The sequence below is a fragment of the Pseudonaja textilis genome, chromosome 15 (genome assembly GCF_049901715.1).
Source record: "Pseudonaja textilis isolate UNSWEBS1 chromosome 15, rPseTex1.2, whole genome shotgun sequence".
In the NCBI taxonomy this organism is placed as follows: domain Eukaryota; kingdom Metazoa; phylum Chordata; class Lepidosauria; order Squamata; family Elapidae; genus Pseudonaja; species Pseudonaja textilis.
In genome coordinates this window covers 5,027,518-5,045,599 of record NC_142004.1, presented here as the reverse complement: position 1 = coordinate 5,045,599, position 18,082 = coordinate 5,027,518, and the positions used below count along the sequence as shown (strand labels likewise).

At 44.0% G+C, this 18,082-nt stretch overlaps 1 protein-coding gene and 1 long non-coding RNA gene across 4 annotated transcripts in view; one reads left to right on the top strand and one right to left on the bottom strand.

Annotated features, from left to right (window-relative positions):
* Window positions 1-24: 24 nt before the first annotated feature.
* SPRING1 (SREBF pathway regulator in golgi 1) lies at window positions 25-9,772 on the top strand. The gene is made up of 5 exons (XM_026718646.2): window positions 25-790; window positions 2,756-2,912; window positions 3,822-3,973; window positions 4,979-5,092; window positions 5,857-9,772. Exons 1-5 carry the CDS (start codon window positions 680-682, stop codon window positions 5,938-5,940), a joined length of 618 nt encoding a protein of 205 aa, XP_026574431.1. The 5' UTR covers window positions 25-679; the 3' UTR covers window positions 5,941-9,772.
* The window catches only part of LOC148124637 (uncharacterized), a 41,021-nt gene continuing 25,137 nt past the window's right edge, over window positions 2,199-18,082 (bottom strand). For 2 of the 3 annotated variants that reach the window (XR_015739614.1, XR_015739616.1), the window contains exon 5: window positions 4,308-5,240. This is a non-coding gene — a long non-coding RNA (uncharacterized LOC148124637). Of the gene's footprint in view, window positions 5,241-18,082 lie in introns of all 3 variants that reach the window. The other variant, XR_015739615.1, reaches the window with a different exon arrangement.

The following is an 18,082-nucleotide window of genomic DNA, read 5'->3' as shown; positions in this document are numbered from 1 at the left end:
GCCGGGCATGTGACTTCCGACTCCGCCTCTCCCCGGGCATTTGCTGCTGGACCCGGAGCGAGCGGCGGGTTTGCGTTGGCCTTTGGCGAGGGGCGGCCGAGGAAGAAGAGGCGCACGGGGGTGGCAGGGGTAGGGGAGGACCCCAGGGTTGCTTCTCCCCTCCTGTCTTCCAGCCCTCCCTCCCCTTCTCCTCGGGCCTCTCTCCCTGCTTCGTTCGGATCGGCCTCTCTCGTCCTCCTTAAACCGGATCAGCTCCTCTTCCTCCTCCTCCTCTCTCCCCTTTGAACCGGAGCGCTTCTTCCTTCACTCCCGTTGCCAGCGGCGTTTCTCTCTCTCTCTCTCCCCTTGTCCCCCTTTCTAAGGCGGAGGCTGGGGGCTTCAGAGGGGCTGCTTTCCTGGGCCGGGGAGTGGGGGGCTTCCTGCTTGCAACTGCCACCGCAGACCCCTTTCTCCGACCTCTCCCACGTTCCCGTCCTCCTGCCTTAAGGGTCTCTCCATCCGGGGTGGGGTAGGGTAGGGGGTGGCGGGGTGGGGGGCTCCCAGCGGCTGACTGCCCTGGGATGGGGCGAGGGGGCCCTTCCCCCCGCTCCCAGCCCGGGTTCGCGAGGCCAAGGAAGAAGGGTCCGATCCCCCGCCTTCTTCTGGCCCCGGCGCCGGGGACCTCGCCGCCTCTTTCCCGATGGTGCAGCTGGTAGCGCTGGTGTGGCGAAGGTTGTTACGCAAGCGGTGGGTCCTGGGCATCGTCTTCGGGCTGTCCCTCATCTACTTCCTTAACAGCACCTTCAAGCAGGTGAGTGGCGCTGCCGGCCCTGGGAAGCCCCGAGGGGCGCCGTGCTTCTTCCTAACAGCCCTGCGAGGGAGGCCGATGGGGGAAGCCAGGCAGAAGAGGGCTTTGGAGGCTGAAAGGGGCCTGTGGAACAACGGGTCCCTAACGGATCCTGGCCACATTGCCCTTCGAGAGCAAGTTTGGCCTAAGGCAAGTGTCCTCAAACTTGACAGCTTTGAAGACTTGTGGACTTCAACTCCCAGAGTTCCTCCTCCGGTCATGTTAGCTCAGGAATTCTGGGAGTTGAAGTCCACCAGTCTTAAACTTGCCAAGTTTGAAGACCCTTGCGATAGATGATAGATACATACATAGATGGATGCTAAATAGATCAATAGATAGATTGATAGGTAGGTACAGAGAGAGAGAGATTATAGGTGGTAGATTAAGGGTCTCCAAATGTGACAGCTTGAAGACTTGTGGACTTCAACTCCCAGAGTTCCTCCTCCGGTCATGTTAGCTCAGGAATTCTGGGAGTTGAAGTCCACCAGTCTTAAACTTGCCAAGTTTGAAGACCCTTGCGATAGATGATAGATACATACATAGATGGATGCTAAATAGATCAATAGATAGATTGATAGGTAGGTACGGAGAGAGAGAGATTATAGGTGGTAGATTAAGGGTCTCCAAATGTGACAGCTTGAAGACTTGTGGACTCCAACTCCCAGAGTTCCTCCTCCGGTCATGTTAGCTCAGGAATTCTGGGAGTTGAAGTCCACCAGTCTTAAATTTGCCAATTTGGAGACCCCTGGCCTAAGGGGTTAAGGCACTGGGCTAGCAACCGGGAGACTGTGAGTTCTAGTTCTGCTTCAGCTGTGGAAGCAGGCTTGGGTGGCTATGGTCCAATCACCAGGAGATGGTGAGTTCTAGTTCCTCCACAGGCATTAAAGGGTGCCCTTGGGACAAGTCACCCAGAGGTTGAGAGCTCCAGGTCTACCTTATGTTCTATCTATGTTAATGCCACTTTATAACACCTCTGGAAGGCCACACTTGGAAATACATCCAGTTTTGGTCACCACGATGTTAAAAAAAAGAGTGTTGAGACTCTAGAAAGAGTGCAGAGAAGAGCAACAAAGAGGATGAGGGGACTGGAGGCTAAAACATATAAAAACGGTTGCTGGAATTGGGTTTGTCTAGTTTGATGTAAAGAAGGACTAGGGGGGACATGATAGCAGTCTTCCAATATCTCAGGGGGCTGCCCCAAAGAAGAGGCAGTCAAGCTATTTTCCAAAGCACCAGAAGGCAGGACAAGAAGCAACGGGTGGAATCTAACCAAGGAGAGAAGCAACTTAGAACCAAGGAGGAATTTCCTGGTCAATATTAATTTTTAGCTAGGGCTAATCGATTTCTAACATTTCATCCAGAAACTAAGAAGCTATGTTCTGAATTTATTTCAGTGGTGTCACTCAAAGAATCCAGGGGATTGGCAGGGGATTTTTAAAACAATGCAGGCAGTCCTCGACTTACAACAGTTCATTTAGTGACCTTTCAAAGTGACGAAGGCACTGATCATCATGATTTATGACCGTTTTTCAGCCTTTACGACAGTTGCAGCGTTCCCTTGGTGACGTGATCAAAATTCAGGCTCTTGCCAATGGGTTCATATTTATGATGGTCCCGAGGACATGTCATCTCCTTTTGCGACTTTCTGACCCGCCAAGTCCATGGGAGAAATCCAGATTCACTTAACAACCTGGTTACTAAACAAATGCAGCTGTGCCCTTAACGATGGCGGCGAGAAAAGTCGCAAAAATGGGACAAAACTCACTTAAACCAACGTCTCGCTTTCGCAGCATAAATTTTGGGGGCTCTGCTGTGGTCGTAACACGAGGACTACCGGTACACAAGACAATGGACTCTTAATTCGTACTCCGTCACAAGATCAAACGTCTCCCTCTTCTTTTCTTTTCTTTTTTTCCTTTGGGCCTCTAGGAAGAGAGAGTGCTGAGGGACCGGAATTTCCCGCAAGCTCCGGACGAAAATCGCCCCATTGCCTGGAAAGTCCACTTCAGCTTGGGGAATAGCAGCCAGCCGAATAACCAGTGTCGGAACTCTGTCCAAGGAAAGTTGTTGATCACGGATGAGCTGGGTAAGGTGGGAAGGCGAAGGAAGGCAAATCGATGTGTCCCAGGATAATAAACCTCTGTAGGGTTTGCCAATTGCACCGGGGCAGATAGGACAGCACTCCAGAGGGTGAATGTCATTGCCCAGGGGATCATGGGTTGCCCTCTCCCCTCTTTGGAAGAGCTTTATAGCGCCCGCTGCCTTAAGAAAGTTCAAAATATCCTCAAAGATCCATCTCATCCTGGGAATCCTTTTTTTTTTGAACTATTACCACCTGGCAGACAGTACAGGATAAGAAAAACAAGGACAAATAGGCTGAACAGCTTCTATCCCAGGGCAGGAGCTCTTTTGAGTTCTACTGTATAGTGCAGTGTTGGGGGTTTTCGGTTCAATGTGTGGAGGGTGAAGGATGTGTGTTTGTGTTTATTTTCATGGTCATGAAGTGCACTGAAGATGGTGTTTGATTTCGTTGTACTATTATTGCAGGGGCGGGATTCAAAAATCCCAGCAACCAGTTCGCTGCCCGGTTTTTGGGTGGGTGGGGCTGGCCAGAACTTCCCATTTCTGGCTTCCAGTGGGCCTCCAGGGCCTGGGAGAGGCCATATTTTTTTGTCCTCCCAAAGGTCTCACCTTGAGCCTGGTGAGATTCGAACTGCCGAATTGCAGGCAGCAGAAGTAAGCTGCAGTACTGCTTTCTAACCCCTGCGCTACCATAAATGAACAATTTAATTGATAATCCCATGACGGCCAATGAAAATGACCACGCATCTGAGCCTTTACCAAAAACTCAAATAACCGATTCCTTTGGAATCTGTGAAAGCCGCTTTGAGTTGGGTGGAATCAGTTTTCAGCCCAACATTTTGGTTTCTGTGCTGTGGCGCAGAGCCTTCCTTTGTCCTTCTGCTCAGCCTCACCTGGAGGTCTTTTGCCACAGGCTACATCTGCGAAAGGAAGGACCTGCTGGTGAATGGGTGTTGCAACGTGGAGGCGCCCAGTGTCAAGTTGTACAGCTGCGACAGCTGCCTGCCCAGCGGCTGTTGCAGTGTCTATGAGGCCTGTGTGTCCTGCTGCTTACAGCCCAACAAGGTAAGGGCATGCATGAAGGACCTTGGGAGAGGAAGGGAAGAGTTGCAATTGGCAAAAAACATCATAAATTATGGTCATAGGACCTCAGGGTTCTATCAATGTGGTGTGGTGGCCAAACGGCCAAAATTCAGCCACATGACCATGGAGAAGGCCAGGACATCAGAACTTTGAAACCAGGATGTCAGCCCATAAAACATTCCTATGCCTGTTTTAGTAGCTGCCATAAAAAAAGGTGGGGGGGAGGAAAGAAACCTGGAAGAGCAGTGCAGCAGTTTGGAAACGAAAGCGCATTCCGACTCTTATCTTTAAAAGATTGTAACTAAAATACCAGAGCTTTTGCCCGTGAATATATTTAATTGGAGAATGTGAATGATGACACCCAGCCTGTGAACATGCTCAACTGGAGAATCCGATTTATGACACACCCGGGGAGGGGGTGGGGGAAACAGGGTCACAGGGGACTGTAAATGACGTATGCCAGAGTTGGCTTCATCCAGAGCAGTGCCAGTAGGTCGCCTCTAATAAATCCTTTGAAGTTTTTTGAAGTTTGGCTCAAGAATCATGATATAATTAGAACTGGAATCCTGACACAGGACATAGAGTCTATACAGTCACACCTTGGTACTCAACTGCTTTAAAACTTGCCGCAATTTGACATGAAAATTTTGTCCCGCTACTCGTCATTTGTTTGGTACTTGACACTGGAAGAAGCAAAGCTTAAAACTTGTTAGTGTGGGCTGTCTCAGGACTCACGACCCTTTCTGGCCAAAACAAAAGGTCAAGTGTTAAATCACATGGATTGCTTGGTACTTTGCTTTAGTAATTGTAGTCATCGTGCTTCCCGGAAACAATTAACGACGAGTATCCAAGTACCGTTGTATTTCCTGGGAGATGATTGGCTGATTCATGTCGTAGGGAGAGGAGAGAAATGAAATCCTTCTCCATTGGGCACTTCTGGTTTTTGTGAGCTTCCTGTTCTTTTTCCCCCACTTCTTGCCTTTATAGCAACAGCTCCTCGAGCATTTTCTGAACCGAGCGGCAGTGGCCTTCCAGAATCTCTTCACGGCTGTGGAAGATCACTTTGAGCTCTGCCTAGCCAAGTGCAGGACCTCCTCCCAGGTAAGAAAAGGGAAGCTCTGTGGCGGCTCCATCAATGGAGGTTTTCAAGAAGAGATTGGACAGCCATTTGTCTGAAATGGTGTAGAGCAGATCTGGGCATCGTAGGGCCATTGGACCATATCTGGCCCTTTGGGACTCCTTGTCTCACCTGTGTGAATACAATCAGAAATCAAATGTAAATTAAGGGCATGCCATGTGATTCTACATGTATTCTTACTGGTAGCAGCTTATCAAAATCCTATAATTTATAGCTTTTTCTAAAGTGATAATTCCTTCTCCTTTTTGTTCATCTTCTCCTCCTCCTCCTTCCTCTTCCCCCTCTTCCTCTTTTTTCTTTCTCTTCCTCCCTCCTTCTTTTTTCTCCTCCTCCTTCCTCCTCCCTCCTCCTTCACCACCACCACCTCCACCTCTTTCAAAAGACAACTGGACTGTTGTTTTCCCTGAGAAAAAAGATGTTTCGCTTGTCATCCAAGAAGCTTCATTGTTTTGGCAAGATGGTGGAAGGATGTTTCCCAGAGCTTAAAAAATGTCCCATCCCCCTTTGCCTGAGTAATAGTTCTTGCAGGCTTCTTTCACCGTCACCTTCCTTGCTCTCTGTAACTGCACCTTTTTTCAATGTGTCCACACCAAGTGGCCCTGAAGCTAAGCCTTCCTGTCTACAAAGACCAAACAACGGGGCTCAACCTTCCCTGTGGCAATTCCTAGGGATCAATTTCTCCGACTGGTCTAAACCTTCCTTCTTTTGTCTTTCTTTCCTTCCCCAGAGTGTGCAGCATGAAAACACCTACCGCAACCCCATTGCAAAATACTGCTATGGGGAATTCCCCCCAGATCTCCTGTCTGTGTGAAAGTGCCCGAGAAACTGACAAAATTAGACTTGCAGCATGGCTGGTTGGGTTCCTTTGGCAGCCCTCCAACTTCACCTTCTGAATTGTTTTAGCTTGCTGCCCTTTCCCTGCAGCCTGCGGTGTGGAGCAAAATGGGTGGAAATCTACTAACAGCTGGATTCAAAGGTTTGCGTCATGGGCTCGGGTGAGATTTGGACATAGACCTTAATTTCCTAATCGATCTGAGTCACAGGGGACCACCGGTAGGTGGAGAAAGACACCAGGATAGCCAATTGCAGGCAGGCATTTGTGTTCTTGGTGGAAACTGCTGGAGAAAAATTATTCAAGCAATGAGAAGATATTCGGAGTGATGCAGCTAGAGGGGGAGCTCTCTCCTCAGATTTGGGAGGCTGTGAGTTCGATCCTAGGTAAGAGGCAGATATTTCTCTCTCTGGGCACACTGGGAATATATCTGCTGAACAAAACTCTGCATTGGTGCCAGGAAAGGCATCCGGCCATTAAAATACTCTGCTAGCTCCATTCAGTTGCCCACAAGGGATGATGGAGTTGTTAAAAGAAGGTGATGAATGAGAAGATGCTTGCATTAGACCAACAGGTTTTTGTGCATCCTGCACAATGCTTCTATTGACTCCCACCTAAGGTAAAGACGACAAAGCACTAAGATGGCTGGTTGGGGAATTCTGGGAGTCGAAGCCCACAAGTCGTGAAATGGCCAAGGTTGGAGAGCCCTGGCTTAGCTGAACTTTCTGCAGCTTGGTCTTCCCAGATGTGTTGAGCAACGTTCCTCTCAACAATCCTTGCAAGATTCCAGTCTGGGAAAAGGATAGAAGGGGAAATTGAAGAGTGAGGCACTGTGTTCTTGATGAACGTATCCCAGAATAGAGTTCTGGATTCATTGGAGAAGAGAAGGAAACACGTTCTCTCCTTAGATAAAAGTTTAACATCCGCGGCGAACTGGTTGCCTTGATCTCTGGCCTCCCATTTCTAAGATTTGCTGTCAATTCCCTGAAAGAAGCAGCCATTTTAGTAACGGGGTGACGATATGCAATCATGTTCTCCTCAGTTCTGATTTTCCCAAGCTGAGGGCCTCTCCCTTGGGTCACAGTTCTCGTCATTCTCAATAGGTAATGGCGGTAAAATGGCACCGAGTGACCGCAGAGGCTGCAAAAGGCAGGTAAGATTAGGTTGCAAGAATTCTTTTGACGTCTGAGAAACACCGAAACTTAAATTTCAGCCGGGAGATTGGCTTTGCTTTCCTGGTTTTTCTGGCTTTCGACATTGCTTGGAATACCGGAGAAATCGAACATCTCGTTACGGGCAATGGGTCTCTGGGGAAAAGAGCTTTTAGAAAGATTAGATAGATTTGTGGAAAGAGAAAACTTGCGCCGGTAATTAATCATCATAGCGTTTTACTTTGAAGTAACAAGAGGGGTGTAAACTGTTAGTTCCATGCTTCTCTCTGTTTGGTCAGTCTAAAAAAAAAAAGGCACTGCATTGAAGCTGGTGGACAAAAGAACACCTCTCAAATTAAACAGTAGATGGAATTATTAGATTAAGGGAAAATGTGGTTTCTGGGTTGTAAATTGTAGTATGGATAGTCCTCAACTTTACGACTGCAATTGAACCCAGAGTTATTCTGTTAATCATCGCCGTCGTTAAAGAGTCACCATGTGACCGTGACCGATTTTATGACCTTTTTGCAGTGGTTGTTAAGCAGCTCCATTTTATCTGATGGGTGTTTTGGGAAACTGGAAAGTAAATGTTGGAAACGCACAACAAACACGTCGAAAATTGTGGTTGTGTGTTAGCTAAATGCCACAAATGACTGTATGATGAGCCAATTGCCAAGCACCCAAAATATGACCACATGACTATAAAGGGTAGGTGGGATGTGGGGGTCTTCAGAACTTAAAAAGCACCTTTCAGAGGGTCTGCTGTAACTTGAAACAGTTGCTAGGCAACCGGTTGCTAAGCGAGGACTGGCTGTAAGAGCATAAACGTCCAAGGACTACCTTGATGTGGAGGCTGAGCTGAACCTACCATGGCATCTACCAGAAGTTAGTTTGAATGTCTATCACTCCTTTTCATGTATTTAAAAGCAGTAAATGGACACTCCAAGGTTTCCCTGTCATTTTCCTGCCCTTTGTTGACCCTTTGGAACATTGTTTTGTGAACTTTTGCATTGGCCTAATAAAGGTATTGCCCGACAGGTGTACATGTAATTCTCCCGACATTTTTCTTCCAAAGCTCGTTCGTGAAATTCCAGTTTGGAGCAAGGCGAGCATAATAATTATATCGAACTTAAGCAGCAGATAGCGCTAGATTTGGCGAAATGGGAATATTTACAACTCATTAATAGGGAGAGTATCAACAATCAAGATGAATATGTTACCCAGAATTTTATATTTGTTTCAAACAATTCCAATTAGGCTTGGAAAAGACTACTTTGAAGATTTAAATAAAATTGTGTTGAAATATATATGGCAAGGTAAGAAAGCGAGAATAAAGTTAAAACTTTTGCAAGATGCTAGAATAAGAGGAGGATTTGTTTTGCCTAATTGGGAGTTGTATTACCAAGCTACAAATTTGATGTGGGTTAAGGAATGGATAACATTAAGAAATACTAGATTGTTGACATTAGAAGGAAGTGATCTATTGTTGGGGTGGAATGCTTTTCTATGGTATAAAGGAACCAAAACATGGGTATTTTAGAAGACATTATATACGGGAGTCTCTGTGGTTAAACTGGGAGAAGATTAAAAGACAATGTTATTTGAAAATTCCAGTCTGCCTATTGACTATTGAAGCATTTTCTTATCCTATAATATACAAAAAGGAAGTTAGATATGGTGAAATATTGAATGAAAAGGGTGAACTTAAATCTATACAAAAACTAGAGGAACAAGGTATAATGATGAATTGGTTTTCATATGCGCAAATACATTCAAGGTATGATAAAGATTCTAAAACAGAAGGTTTCTATGATAAACTGACTGACTTAGATAAGATTTTGACAGGTACTGATGAAAAGGTGATTAAAAATTGTATGGATATTTATTAGAAATTAAACTAGAAGAAGAACAAGTTAAAGAAACTACGATTGCTTGGGGGAAGAATTTTGGATATGGGATTGATTTAGAGAAATGGCAAAAATTGTGGTCTCAAAATTATAAAATGACAACGTCAACAGCATATAAAGAAAATTTGTATAAGATGTTTTACAGGTGGCATTTTCCCCCCACAAGAATAGCAAGAATGTTCAAGAATAAATCCGAAAAATGTTGGAAATGTCATCAGACACCTGGTGTCAGCCTTCGAGATCTTCCTCCTTTCCTTTGCTTCTTTCTGGCTGTCATGAGTAACGGGGTGTGTGTGGAAGGGGGAAATGTATGGGACGTGAGCTGTAAGTGTTACTAACTGATATTGTATAAACTGGAGAGGGTTTCTAATTCCTGCTTAGCTTTCTCTTCTCTGTACAACTGCAAACCTTTATCTGAGTAAGCCAAGGTCAACTAATCATCACCACCTGGAGATGTCCCCACGATGAAGTTCACAACTTTTAATTGGAAGAACCGTTTGAACTATTGGGGGTGGGAACATTTCGCTCCTTTGATATATGTGATGTACGTGTCTATTTCCCCAGATTCAGAATTTTCTTGTTGCTACCACTTAACTTCCAGTAAAAGATATCTTTTCTCTAATTACAAGAGTCTAAGTATTTCTTTCTTGGATTTTGAACGGAGCACCAGCTGACATTATTCTGAATCTGGCTCATATTATCATATAGTGAACTTGTGCGGACGCTAAAAAATACTGGACTAAAATCCACACGTGGTTGGAAAAAATGACAAAAAAACATGTAGATTTGAAACCAGAGAGATTTTTATTGGGAATTTTACCTGAAATATATAGTAAAGACTTGAAATACCTGATTGTAAATGTATTAACAGCGGCTAGGATTGTATTTGCTAAATGAGAAAAATGAGAAAACACCATCACAGAAAATATTAGAATGTGCTGAAATGAGTAGATTGACATTTGAAATTAGAAAACAAGACAATAAACAATTTTATAAAATTTGGGATCTATCAATGGTTAGACAATAAAATATAGTAATGAAATATGTAGATTATTAGAAAATAATAAATATATAAAGATGTATTCTTTTCTTATATCTGCAAAATGATTCTAGGATAGATTTGGGGTGATAATATGAACTGTCATAAAACAAATTAAGTAAAATATGATTATTTCGTAAAACATGAATGAATAAAAGTATAGTCAAATGATTGATTGATAATGATATTAATGTATTTAATATTTGAAAATATGAGATTATATACAATGTAATTGTAATTGAAGACTACGAAATGAAAGCACAAAACAATTTGTAAACCAACCGGCACACTGTATGTATATATATATGGAAGATGACTTGATGTTTTTATGTTTTATTTGTTTATGTTTGTTTTAAAAACCAATAAATTTTTTTTAAAAAAGCTGTGGGTGCTTCATCACTGGAGGTTTTTAAGAAGAGACTGGAAAGCCACTTGTCTCAAACTGTATAGGGTTAGGATTGGCTGGGGAATTCTGGGAGCTGAAATATCCCACTGCTACAGGTAACACAGGTGGATTACGAATAAGATAAGTGAAAAAGCAAGTTAGCTTCTACCAGCTATGAGAGAACATACTAAGTGTTGGGCTGAGTGACTTGGAAGCTTCTGGCCTATTAGACCTCAAGGCTTTTCAAACTTGTGTGCTTAAAGATAGTGGAAATCCCATCCTGTTAAAGGAAAAATCTGGGCATTCCCCCCAAACCAAGGGAGACCTCAAACAAGGTGTCACTGTTTCCTCAAAAGCCACATGTAGTCTGTCAACAAAGTTCTGGAACCAATCTCCAAATGATAAGGAACAAGGAAGTTGCTTGCTTCTTTTTTTTTTGGCTCTCTCTCCCCAGAACTTCAAAAAATAAATAAATACTCAAGATAGCTAGCCCCCATTATCATCTCAATATGTTGCCTTCCAGAAATGTTAAGATGACACGTTCCATAACTAACGTGTCATCCAAAGCTTCTGAAGGACATTGAGCTGAGGAAAGCCAAGACAGATACTTGGCGTCTATCGCTGGGTTATGAAATACGCCCCTAATTTTATCTCTCTTTCCTGGAGCAAATCTGATGATTCTTTTGAAGGGAGGAGGAGAGGTCAACCCAAGGGATTCTGGAAGACAATTTGTCACCCAGAGGGATGTCTTCCAGGAGGGCTGACAGAGAAAAATCTACATCTTGCCATTTGATGAAGTGCCTGCCAAGCTACTTTTCCCCTGGGTGGGTCAAAGGGCCAGGAAAGGAAGCCCAGGAAAATAACAGTGGAGTGCAAACTCTAGGAGATGAATATTTTCATCTCCTTTGACAACACTGAGCCTTTGTGGCGCAGTGGTTAGAGTGCAGTACTGCCGGCTACTTCTGCTGACTGCCAGCTGCCTACAATTTGGCAGATCAAATCCCACCAGGCTCAAGGTTTTACTCAGCCTTCCATCCTTCCAAGGTCAGTAAAATGAGGACCCAGATTGTTGGGGGAAATATGCTGACTCTGTAAACCACTTAGAGAGGGCTGTAAAAGCACTATAAAGCAGCATATAAGTCCAAGTGCTATTGCTATTGGCTCTTTTGGAAGTTTAGGCAACCCTGCAAGATTCTTTTTTATATATATTAATGAAGAGGGCATTTGATATGCCGGTTATTTGTAAGTGCCCCATCACTGGAGGTTTTCAAGAAGAGACTGGATAGCCATTTATCCAAAATGGACTCTTGCTTGAGCAGGGGGCTAGACTAGAAGATCTCCAAGGTCCCTCTCAACCCTATGTCCTGTCTGTGTTAAAACATACTTCCTTTCAGAGAGTGGCCAGCATGTTTGTCCTGTATGCAGAAATGAACAGAAATGGCAAAGATTTTATTTTAATTTTCAACATCATTTCTTGCTCAGGGCAGATCTAGCCAGCTTCAAATTAAACCTGCAAGAAACCTGGATTTGGCTCCTGGTAAATTTAATAAGATTACTCATGATTTCGCTGATAAGGAGAAAGAAGAGCCAATGTTTTTGCATGTAAGAAGAGCTGTCATCTGATTAAATAAACCTTGGACCTATTAATTAATCACATGCACATAATGCTCTAGTAAATCTGCATACATTTACATATGATTAGAAACAATACTTCTGGAAGGCTGGCCTATTTTTAGATGAAGTCTATATAACATTTAGTCTTTTTTTAAGAATGAAAAGATACACTACAACACTTAAGATGCAACACGATTGTTAAGTGCATCTGGCTTCCCCAGCTTTGCTAACCGCAAGGTCATGAAAAGGGGATCATATGACTCTGGAACATTCTATATTTGTGGGGTCCTTGGTGCTCTCTTTTCGAGTCTGCCTTAACTACAGTTCTTGGTAAAATACATGGAAAAATCCCATTGGGCGGTAAATCCACTTAGGCTTAGGTTTAGGCCTCCACAAATTTGGACCGAAAAATGGACATGGGTATGTTTAGGAGGGCACTGACTACTTAAGTCTGGTTTATCTACATTTCCATGTAAAATACACGGGAAAATCCCATGGGGGGTGGGGGTAAATCCGCTTAGGGTTATGCCTCCATGAGTTTGGACGTTCCTTGGTAAAATACAGTTCTTAGTAAAATACATGGGAAAATTCCATTGGTGGGGTGGGGGTAAATCCACTTAGGTTTAGAGCGACAAGGTCCCTTCCAATTCGTTTATTCCAGTGGTGGGGTTGAAATTTTTTTTACTAGCGGTTCTGTGGGCGTGGCTTGACGGGCGTGGCAGGGGAAGGATACTGTAAAATCTCCAGTCACCGGTGGTATTTGCCAGTTCTCCAAACTACTCAAAGTTTCTGCTACTGGTTCTCCAGAACTGGTCAGAACCTGCGGAAATACCCACCTCTGATTTATTCTTGTTAAAAGTTGCTGAGGTTGGGAAACAGTGAAAAGATTGCCAACCTCTGGCCGGCAGAGGGCGCCTGTTCCCTACAAATCCAAGGCCTCCCAGGCCTGTCCATCACCCTTCAGATCCCTTCCTGCTTGTGGTCTTTCTAGGAAAGAAAATGGAAGGGCAGGGGGGTGTTTTCCTTAACCCTCGCTTGCCAAACTGCTAATGTGGGCTGTAGGAGGAAGGGGGTCCTTGCTGCTGCTTTCTGAACTCGTTTTCTTACAGGTGTTTCATGATGCTGACTAGGTAATTTCACCAATGCTAGTTACCTGGCAAAAAAATAAGCAGGCTTAGAGAGGATCCAAGGACCCCACAGTCGTCCTCCTCCTCCTCTTCCCCCTTCTCCACCTCCTCCTCCTCTTCTTCCTCTTCCTCCTCCCCCTTCTCCACCTCCTCCTCTTCTTCCTCTTCCTCCTCCTCCTCTTTTTCCTCCTCTTCCTCCTCCTCTCCTTTTCCTCCTCTTCCTCCTCCCCCCTTCTCCACCTCCTCTTCTTCCTCTCCTCCTCTTCCTCCTCCCCCCTTCTCCACCTCCTCTTCTTCCTCTCCTCCTCTTCCTCCTCCTCCTTTCCCTCCTCTTCTTCCTCCTCTTCCTCCTCCACTCCTTTTCATCCTCTTCCACCTCCCCCCTCCTCCCTTTAATTGTGCCATTCTTAAAAGTCAAGCAAATGCATGACCACATAACCTTTTGTGAATGTATTTATTTCACTTTGTCAGGGAACAGCAAATCTGTTACACTTTAAAGTACCCCGAATTATGTTGCATTTAGATCTCACACCACCCTTTTGTTTTCGAATGGAGTGGCTGTACACAAAACACACAAACCATGGATGACACCCTGCAAAGCAAGGATCGCGCCAAGTAACAACACCCAAACCAAGCGATGTACATGCTACCATTTGATTCGGAGTGTAAACACCATCTTTGGCTTGTCCTCCCTCACAGGGTTGCTGTGAGGATCAAATGAGGGGAAGCCCACATATTTGCCATCGGAGACTCTCTGAAAAATGATGAAGGTGCTTTCTATGCAGAAAAAAAGGAAGACAATGCTTTCTACGTGGGGAAAAAAACCAAAAAGGAATGAAAAAATACTTTCTGCATGGAAAGGTGTGAGGAAGTTGCTTTCCGTGTGGAAAGGGGCCTGACTCAGCTTCCAGGAAAAACGAAGGAAAAAACACTAAGAGTGGTGGGTCATACTTGGAAACCTTAAAACCAGACATGATGGACATCTATCTGATCCAATATAGCTGTTTTTTCCTTTTTTCCTACTATTCTCTCTCTCGTACTCACTCTCTCTCTTTCCTCTCTCTTTCTCTCTCTCTCTCTCTCTTCCTTCTCTCTCTCTTTTCTTTCTCACTCACTTTCTACTCTCTCTTCTCTCTTTCCTCTCGTTTTTCTCTTTCTCTCTTCTCTCTCTCATTTTCTTCTCACTTTCTCTCTTCTCTTTCTCCACTCTCGCCCTCACTTTCTTCTCTCTCTCTTTCTTCTTTCATTCTCTCTTTCTTCTTTCTTCTTTCATTCTCTTCGCTTTCTTCTCTTTCTTTCTTCTCTTTCTCCTCTCTCCCTCACTTTCTTCTCTTTCTTCTTTCATTCTCTCTTTCTTCTTTCATTCTCTCCTCACTTTCTTCTCTTTCTTCTTTCATTCTCTTTCTTCTTTCTTCTTTCATTCTCTCCTCTCTTTCTTCTCTTTCTTTCTTCTCTTTCTCCTCTCTCGCCCTCACTTTCTTCTCTCTCTCTTTCTTCTTTCATTCTCTCTTTCTTCTTTCATTCTCTCCTCGCTTTCTCTCTCTCTCTCTCTCCCTTTCCTCCCTCCCCCCTACTCTCTCTTGTCGTCTCCTGGCTCTGGCTGAATCCCCTCGAGAGCCTGTGGTTTCATTTAAGGAAAGCTGTTGATAATCAGCTGAATTGGGTTTTAATGGGGTTCGTGCCGTTAGGAGAGGAATCAAATCAGCGCCTCATTGTCATGCAGAAGACACCAGATCCAAGGAATTCGGAAGGGGAGGGTGCGTTGGTGGCCGTACACAAAGGCACGAGCAACCTGTCTGGGCAAACAGCAACCTGTCTCTGTAATACAGGAGGCTTAGTAGGAGCCAAATGGGACAAACCCAGCAAACTACCCTTCAGACACACAGCAGCCCAGGATCAAATCTGTAGATTACACCTAGTTACTAATAGCTCAGAGTGATAGATTTTCCTTGCTGGGCTTGGAAGGAAACCTGCTTTTCCTGCTGTGATATTCAGCGGCTGTTCAGCTATTCAAAAGCCTCTTGAGCTGCAAGGAAAGGAAAGCAGGAAGTCTCTCTTGACTGATTTATTTGTTAACCTGAAACCTCTGCAAGAAAGCAAAGGGGCTTTGCGCCTCCCCCGACCTGAAGCTACACAGGTAGTCCTCGACTTACAAGAGTTCATTTAGTGGCTGATAGCATGGGAAAAAAGCGACCGTTTCACACTTATGACCCCGGCAGTATTAACATTCAGGGGCTTGGCAACTGACTCATGCTTAGGACGGTTGCAGGGTCTCCTTTTGGGACCTTCTGACAAGCAAAGTCAACGGGAAAGCGAAATTCACTTAATCACCGTGCAACTGACTTAACAGCTGCAGTGATTCACTTCACAACTGTGGCAAATAAGGTCGTAAAGCGGGGCAAAACTCACTTAATAAATGCTAAACTCACTCAGCAACAGAAATGTTGGGGTCAGTTGTGGTCATAAGTTGAGGAGTTCCTTATTTAGAAGGGAATTAAAACACAGACAATGTTGATCTGAAACAATATCGTTTCAAAGGTTTGGTGGAATTTGGGATTTTTTTTAACAAAAAAAAACTCCATTTGACAGACGCCTAAGGAAACACCAATTCTTGTTGGGGTTTTTAAAAAGGGATAAACGTAGAGAGGCAATCGATCTGCATTTTTAAGTGAACTTTATCATTGGACAACCACTTGTCTGAAATGGTACAGGGTCTCCTGATTGAGCAGGTGGGTTAGGCTAGAAGACCTCCAAAGTCCCTTTTAATTTTCAATTCAAGGTTCCACGTTCTCTGTTCATTTGCACTTTTCAGGCTAGACTCTAGGAATTGAGTTCCTCTCAGTTGCTCCCTTCTCTGAAATCTGCACTCAAAAAGGGGAAGAAGGCTGTAGAGAGAAAATTACGTATATAACAGAATAGCAGAAGAGTTGGAAGGGACCTTGGAGGTCTTCTAGTCCAAACCCCTGCTTAGGCAGGAAATCCTACACCACTTCAGGCAAATGGTTATCCAATCTCTTCTTAAAAACTTCCAGTGTTGGAGAATTCACAATTTCTGGAGACAAATTGTTCCACTGATTAATTGTTTTGACTGTCAGGAAATTTCTCCTTCGTTCTAAGTTGCTTCTCTCCTTGATTAGTTTCCACCCATCCTGCCTTCTGGTGCTTTGGAGAATAGCTTGACTCCCTCTTCTTTGGGGCAGCCCCTGAGATATCGAAAGGCTGCTATCATGTCACCCCTAGTCCTTCTTTTCATTCCAGCAATTCCAGCAACCGTTCTTTATATATATATATATTTAGCCTCCAGTCCCCTAATCATCTTGGTTGCTCTTCTCTGCACATACAGAAAGACCTGCCTATGTTTCCCCTCCTCTAAAAATTTTTTTTGCTTTTTTAAATTGAAGAATGTAGAAATGTGGAAGGGCCAGACTAATGGACTGTACAGGAAAGTGACACAGACTAAAATGACATGATTCATCTATTTTCAGTGGTTGTGCTGTGTGCATTTTTGTCTCAAAATATTTGGTTGTAGCTCCGGCAAACGACTTGTTCAAAGAGGTATGAGCGACAGAGGATTAAAAAGCAGGCTGGTGCGGAAATAAAGAAGAACAAGATGTAATTTTGTGCACATGCAGACGCTGTTGGGAGTTTAAAAAAAAAAAAACACCCTTCGCATTGGAGTGGAAGAATTTCTGAGTAAACAGTAATAAACCTGAGTTCAGAGTCAACCGATGTGGCAATTTTTTTCCAAAAGGTAGAAGGCATTTTGCTCTCATTTGTTTCCAGATAAAAAGGATTTTGATTTGAGCTTTGTGAAGAGATGGTATTGTTAGAGGGAGCGATAGATTTTGCAGCTGGAGTGTTCCCTGGGGTGATTATCTTCTCCCTAAGCTGCTTTTTACTCTGTTTACATGATGACTTGGAGAATTAAATTGTGGTGAGACAGGGAGCTATCTTTGTTCAGGCCATCCAAGTCCATGGTTGATGCAGATGAACATTTTCAAGAGTGCAAATACAAAGGGGGCGATTTGAAGGGAGGAATGCATTTTGAAATGGGCCCAAACGTGGAGCTCTTAAAAGAAACTTTGCAAATGAATGGAATACTGGTTGTTGTTCATTTATACATATACAAGCGAAATACTACTCACGCATCATCACAAAATCTCCAGAACTGTAAAGCCTACAAACTTGAAAATTGGCACCTATGTTCCTCTTGGTTTCTAGGTGCTCACCAAGAAAGGATTTTTCGAAATGACCATCAGAGCATTAGTATTTCCTATATTATTATTATTATTATTAACACGCTCTGATGCTAAGGGGTTCTACTCCCCCTCCCCACCTGAAAATAAATCTCTTCCAAAAGCAAAACACAAGCAGAGGAGAGGAGGTTCAGTTTCAGTTTTACAGTACCAAGCAGCTTTAGTACAGAGCAGTTGAGCTAAGCCACGCCCAGGCTCCTTGCTGTCTCCTCCTTGCTCACACAGCAAATACTCTTTCAGTTTCCAAACAGCCCTCAACTCTCTCACACACTGACAGGCTGCTAGCCAGATGAATACTGATGGAGGCTGGTAGGCAGAGGCAGAATTCCCCCCCCCCTTATTTTCCTCCCCCAAAAACTCAGCCCGACCACATAGTTTCATAGCAAAGCTAGTTTATCATATTTGTATCTCACAAGAAAGCAACTCCACTTAAACTTGGAACTTATTTAATGCAATTGATGCTTCATCGCATCTATGAGAAAGAACTGAATGATTCCCAAGTTTCTTTAAAAGCTCCGTGATTGGACATGTTTCCAAGCAAAAAAGGAAGAGGGATTCTTTGCAACTTTATCCCCCTACGTCTTAACGGAGAGCATCAAGCCTTAACGAGCTAAAATTAATCCTCAAAGAAGTCATTAATTA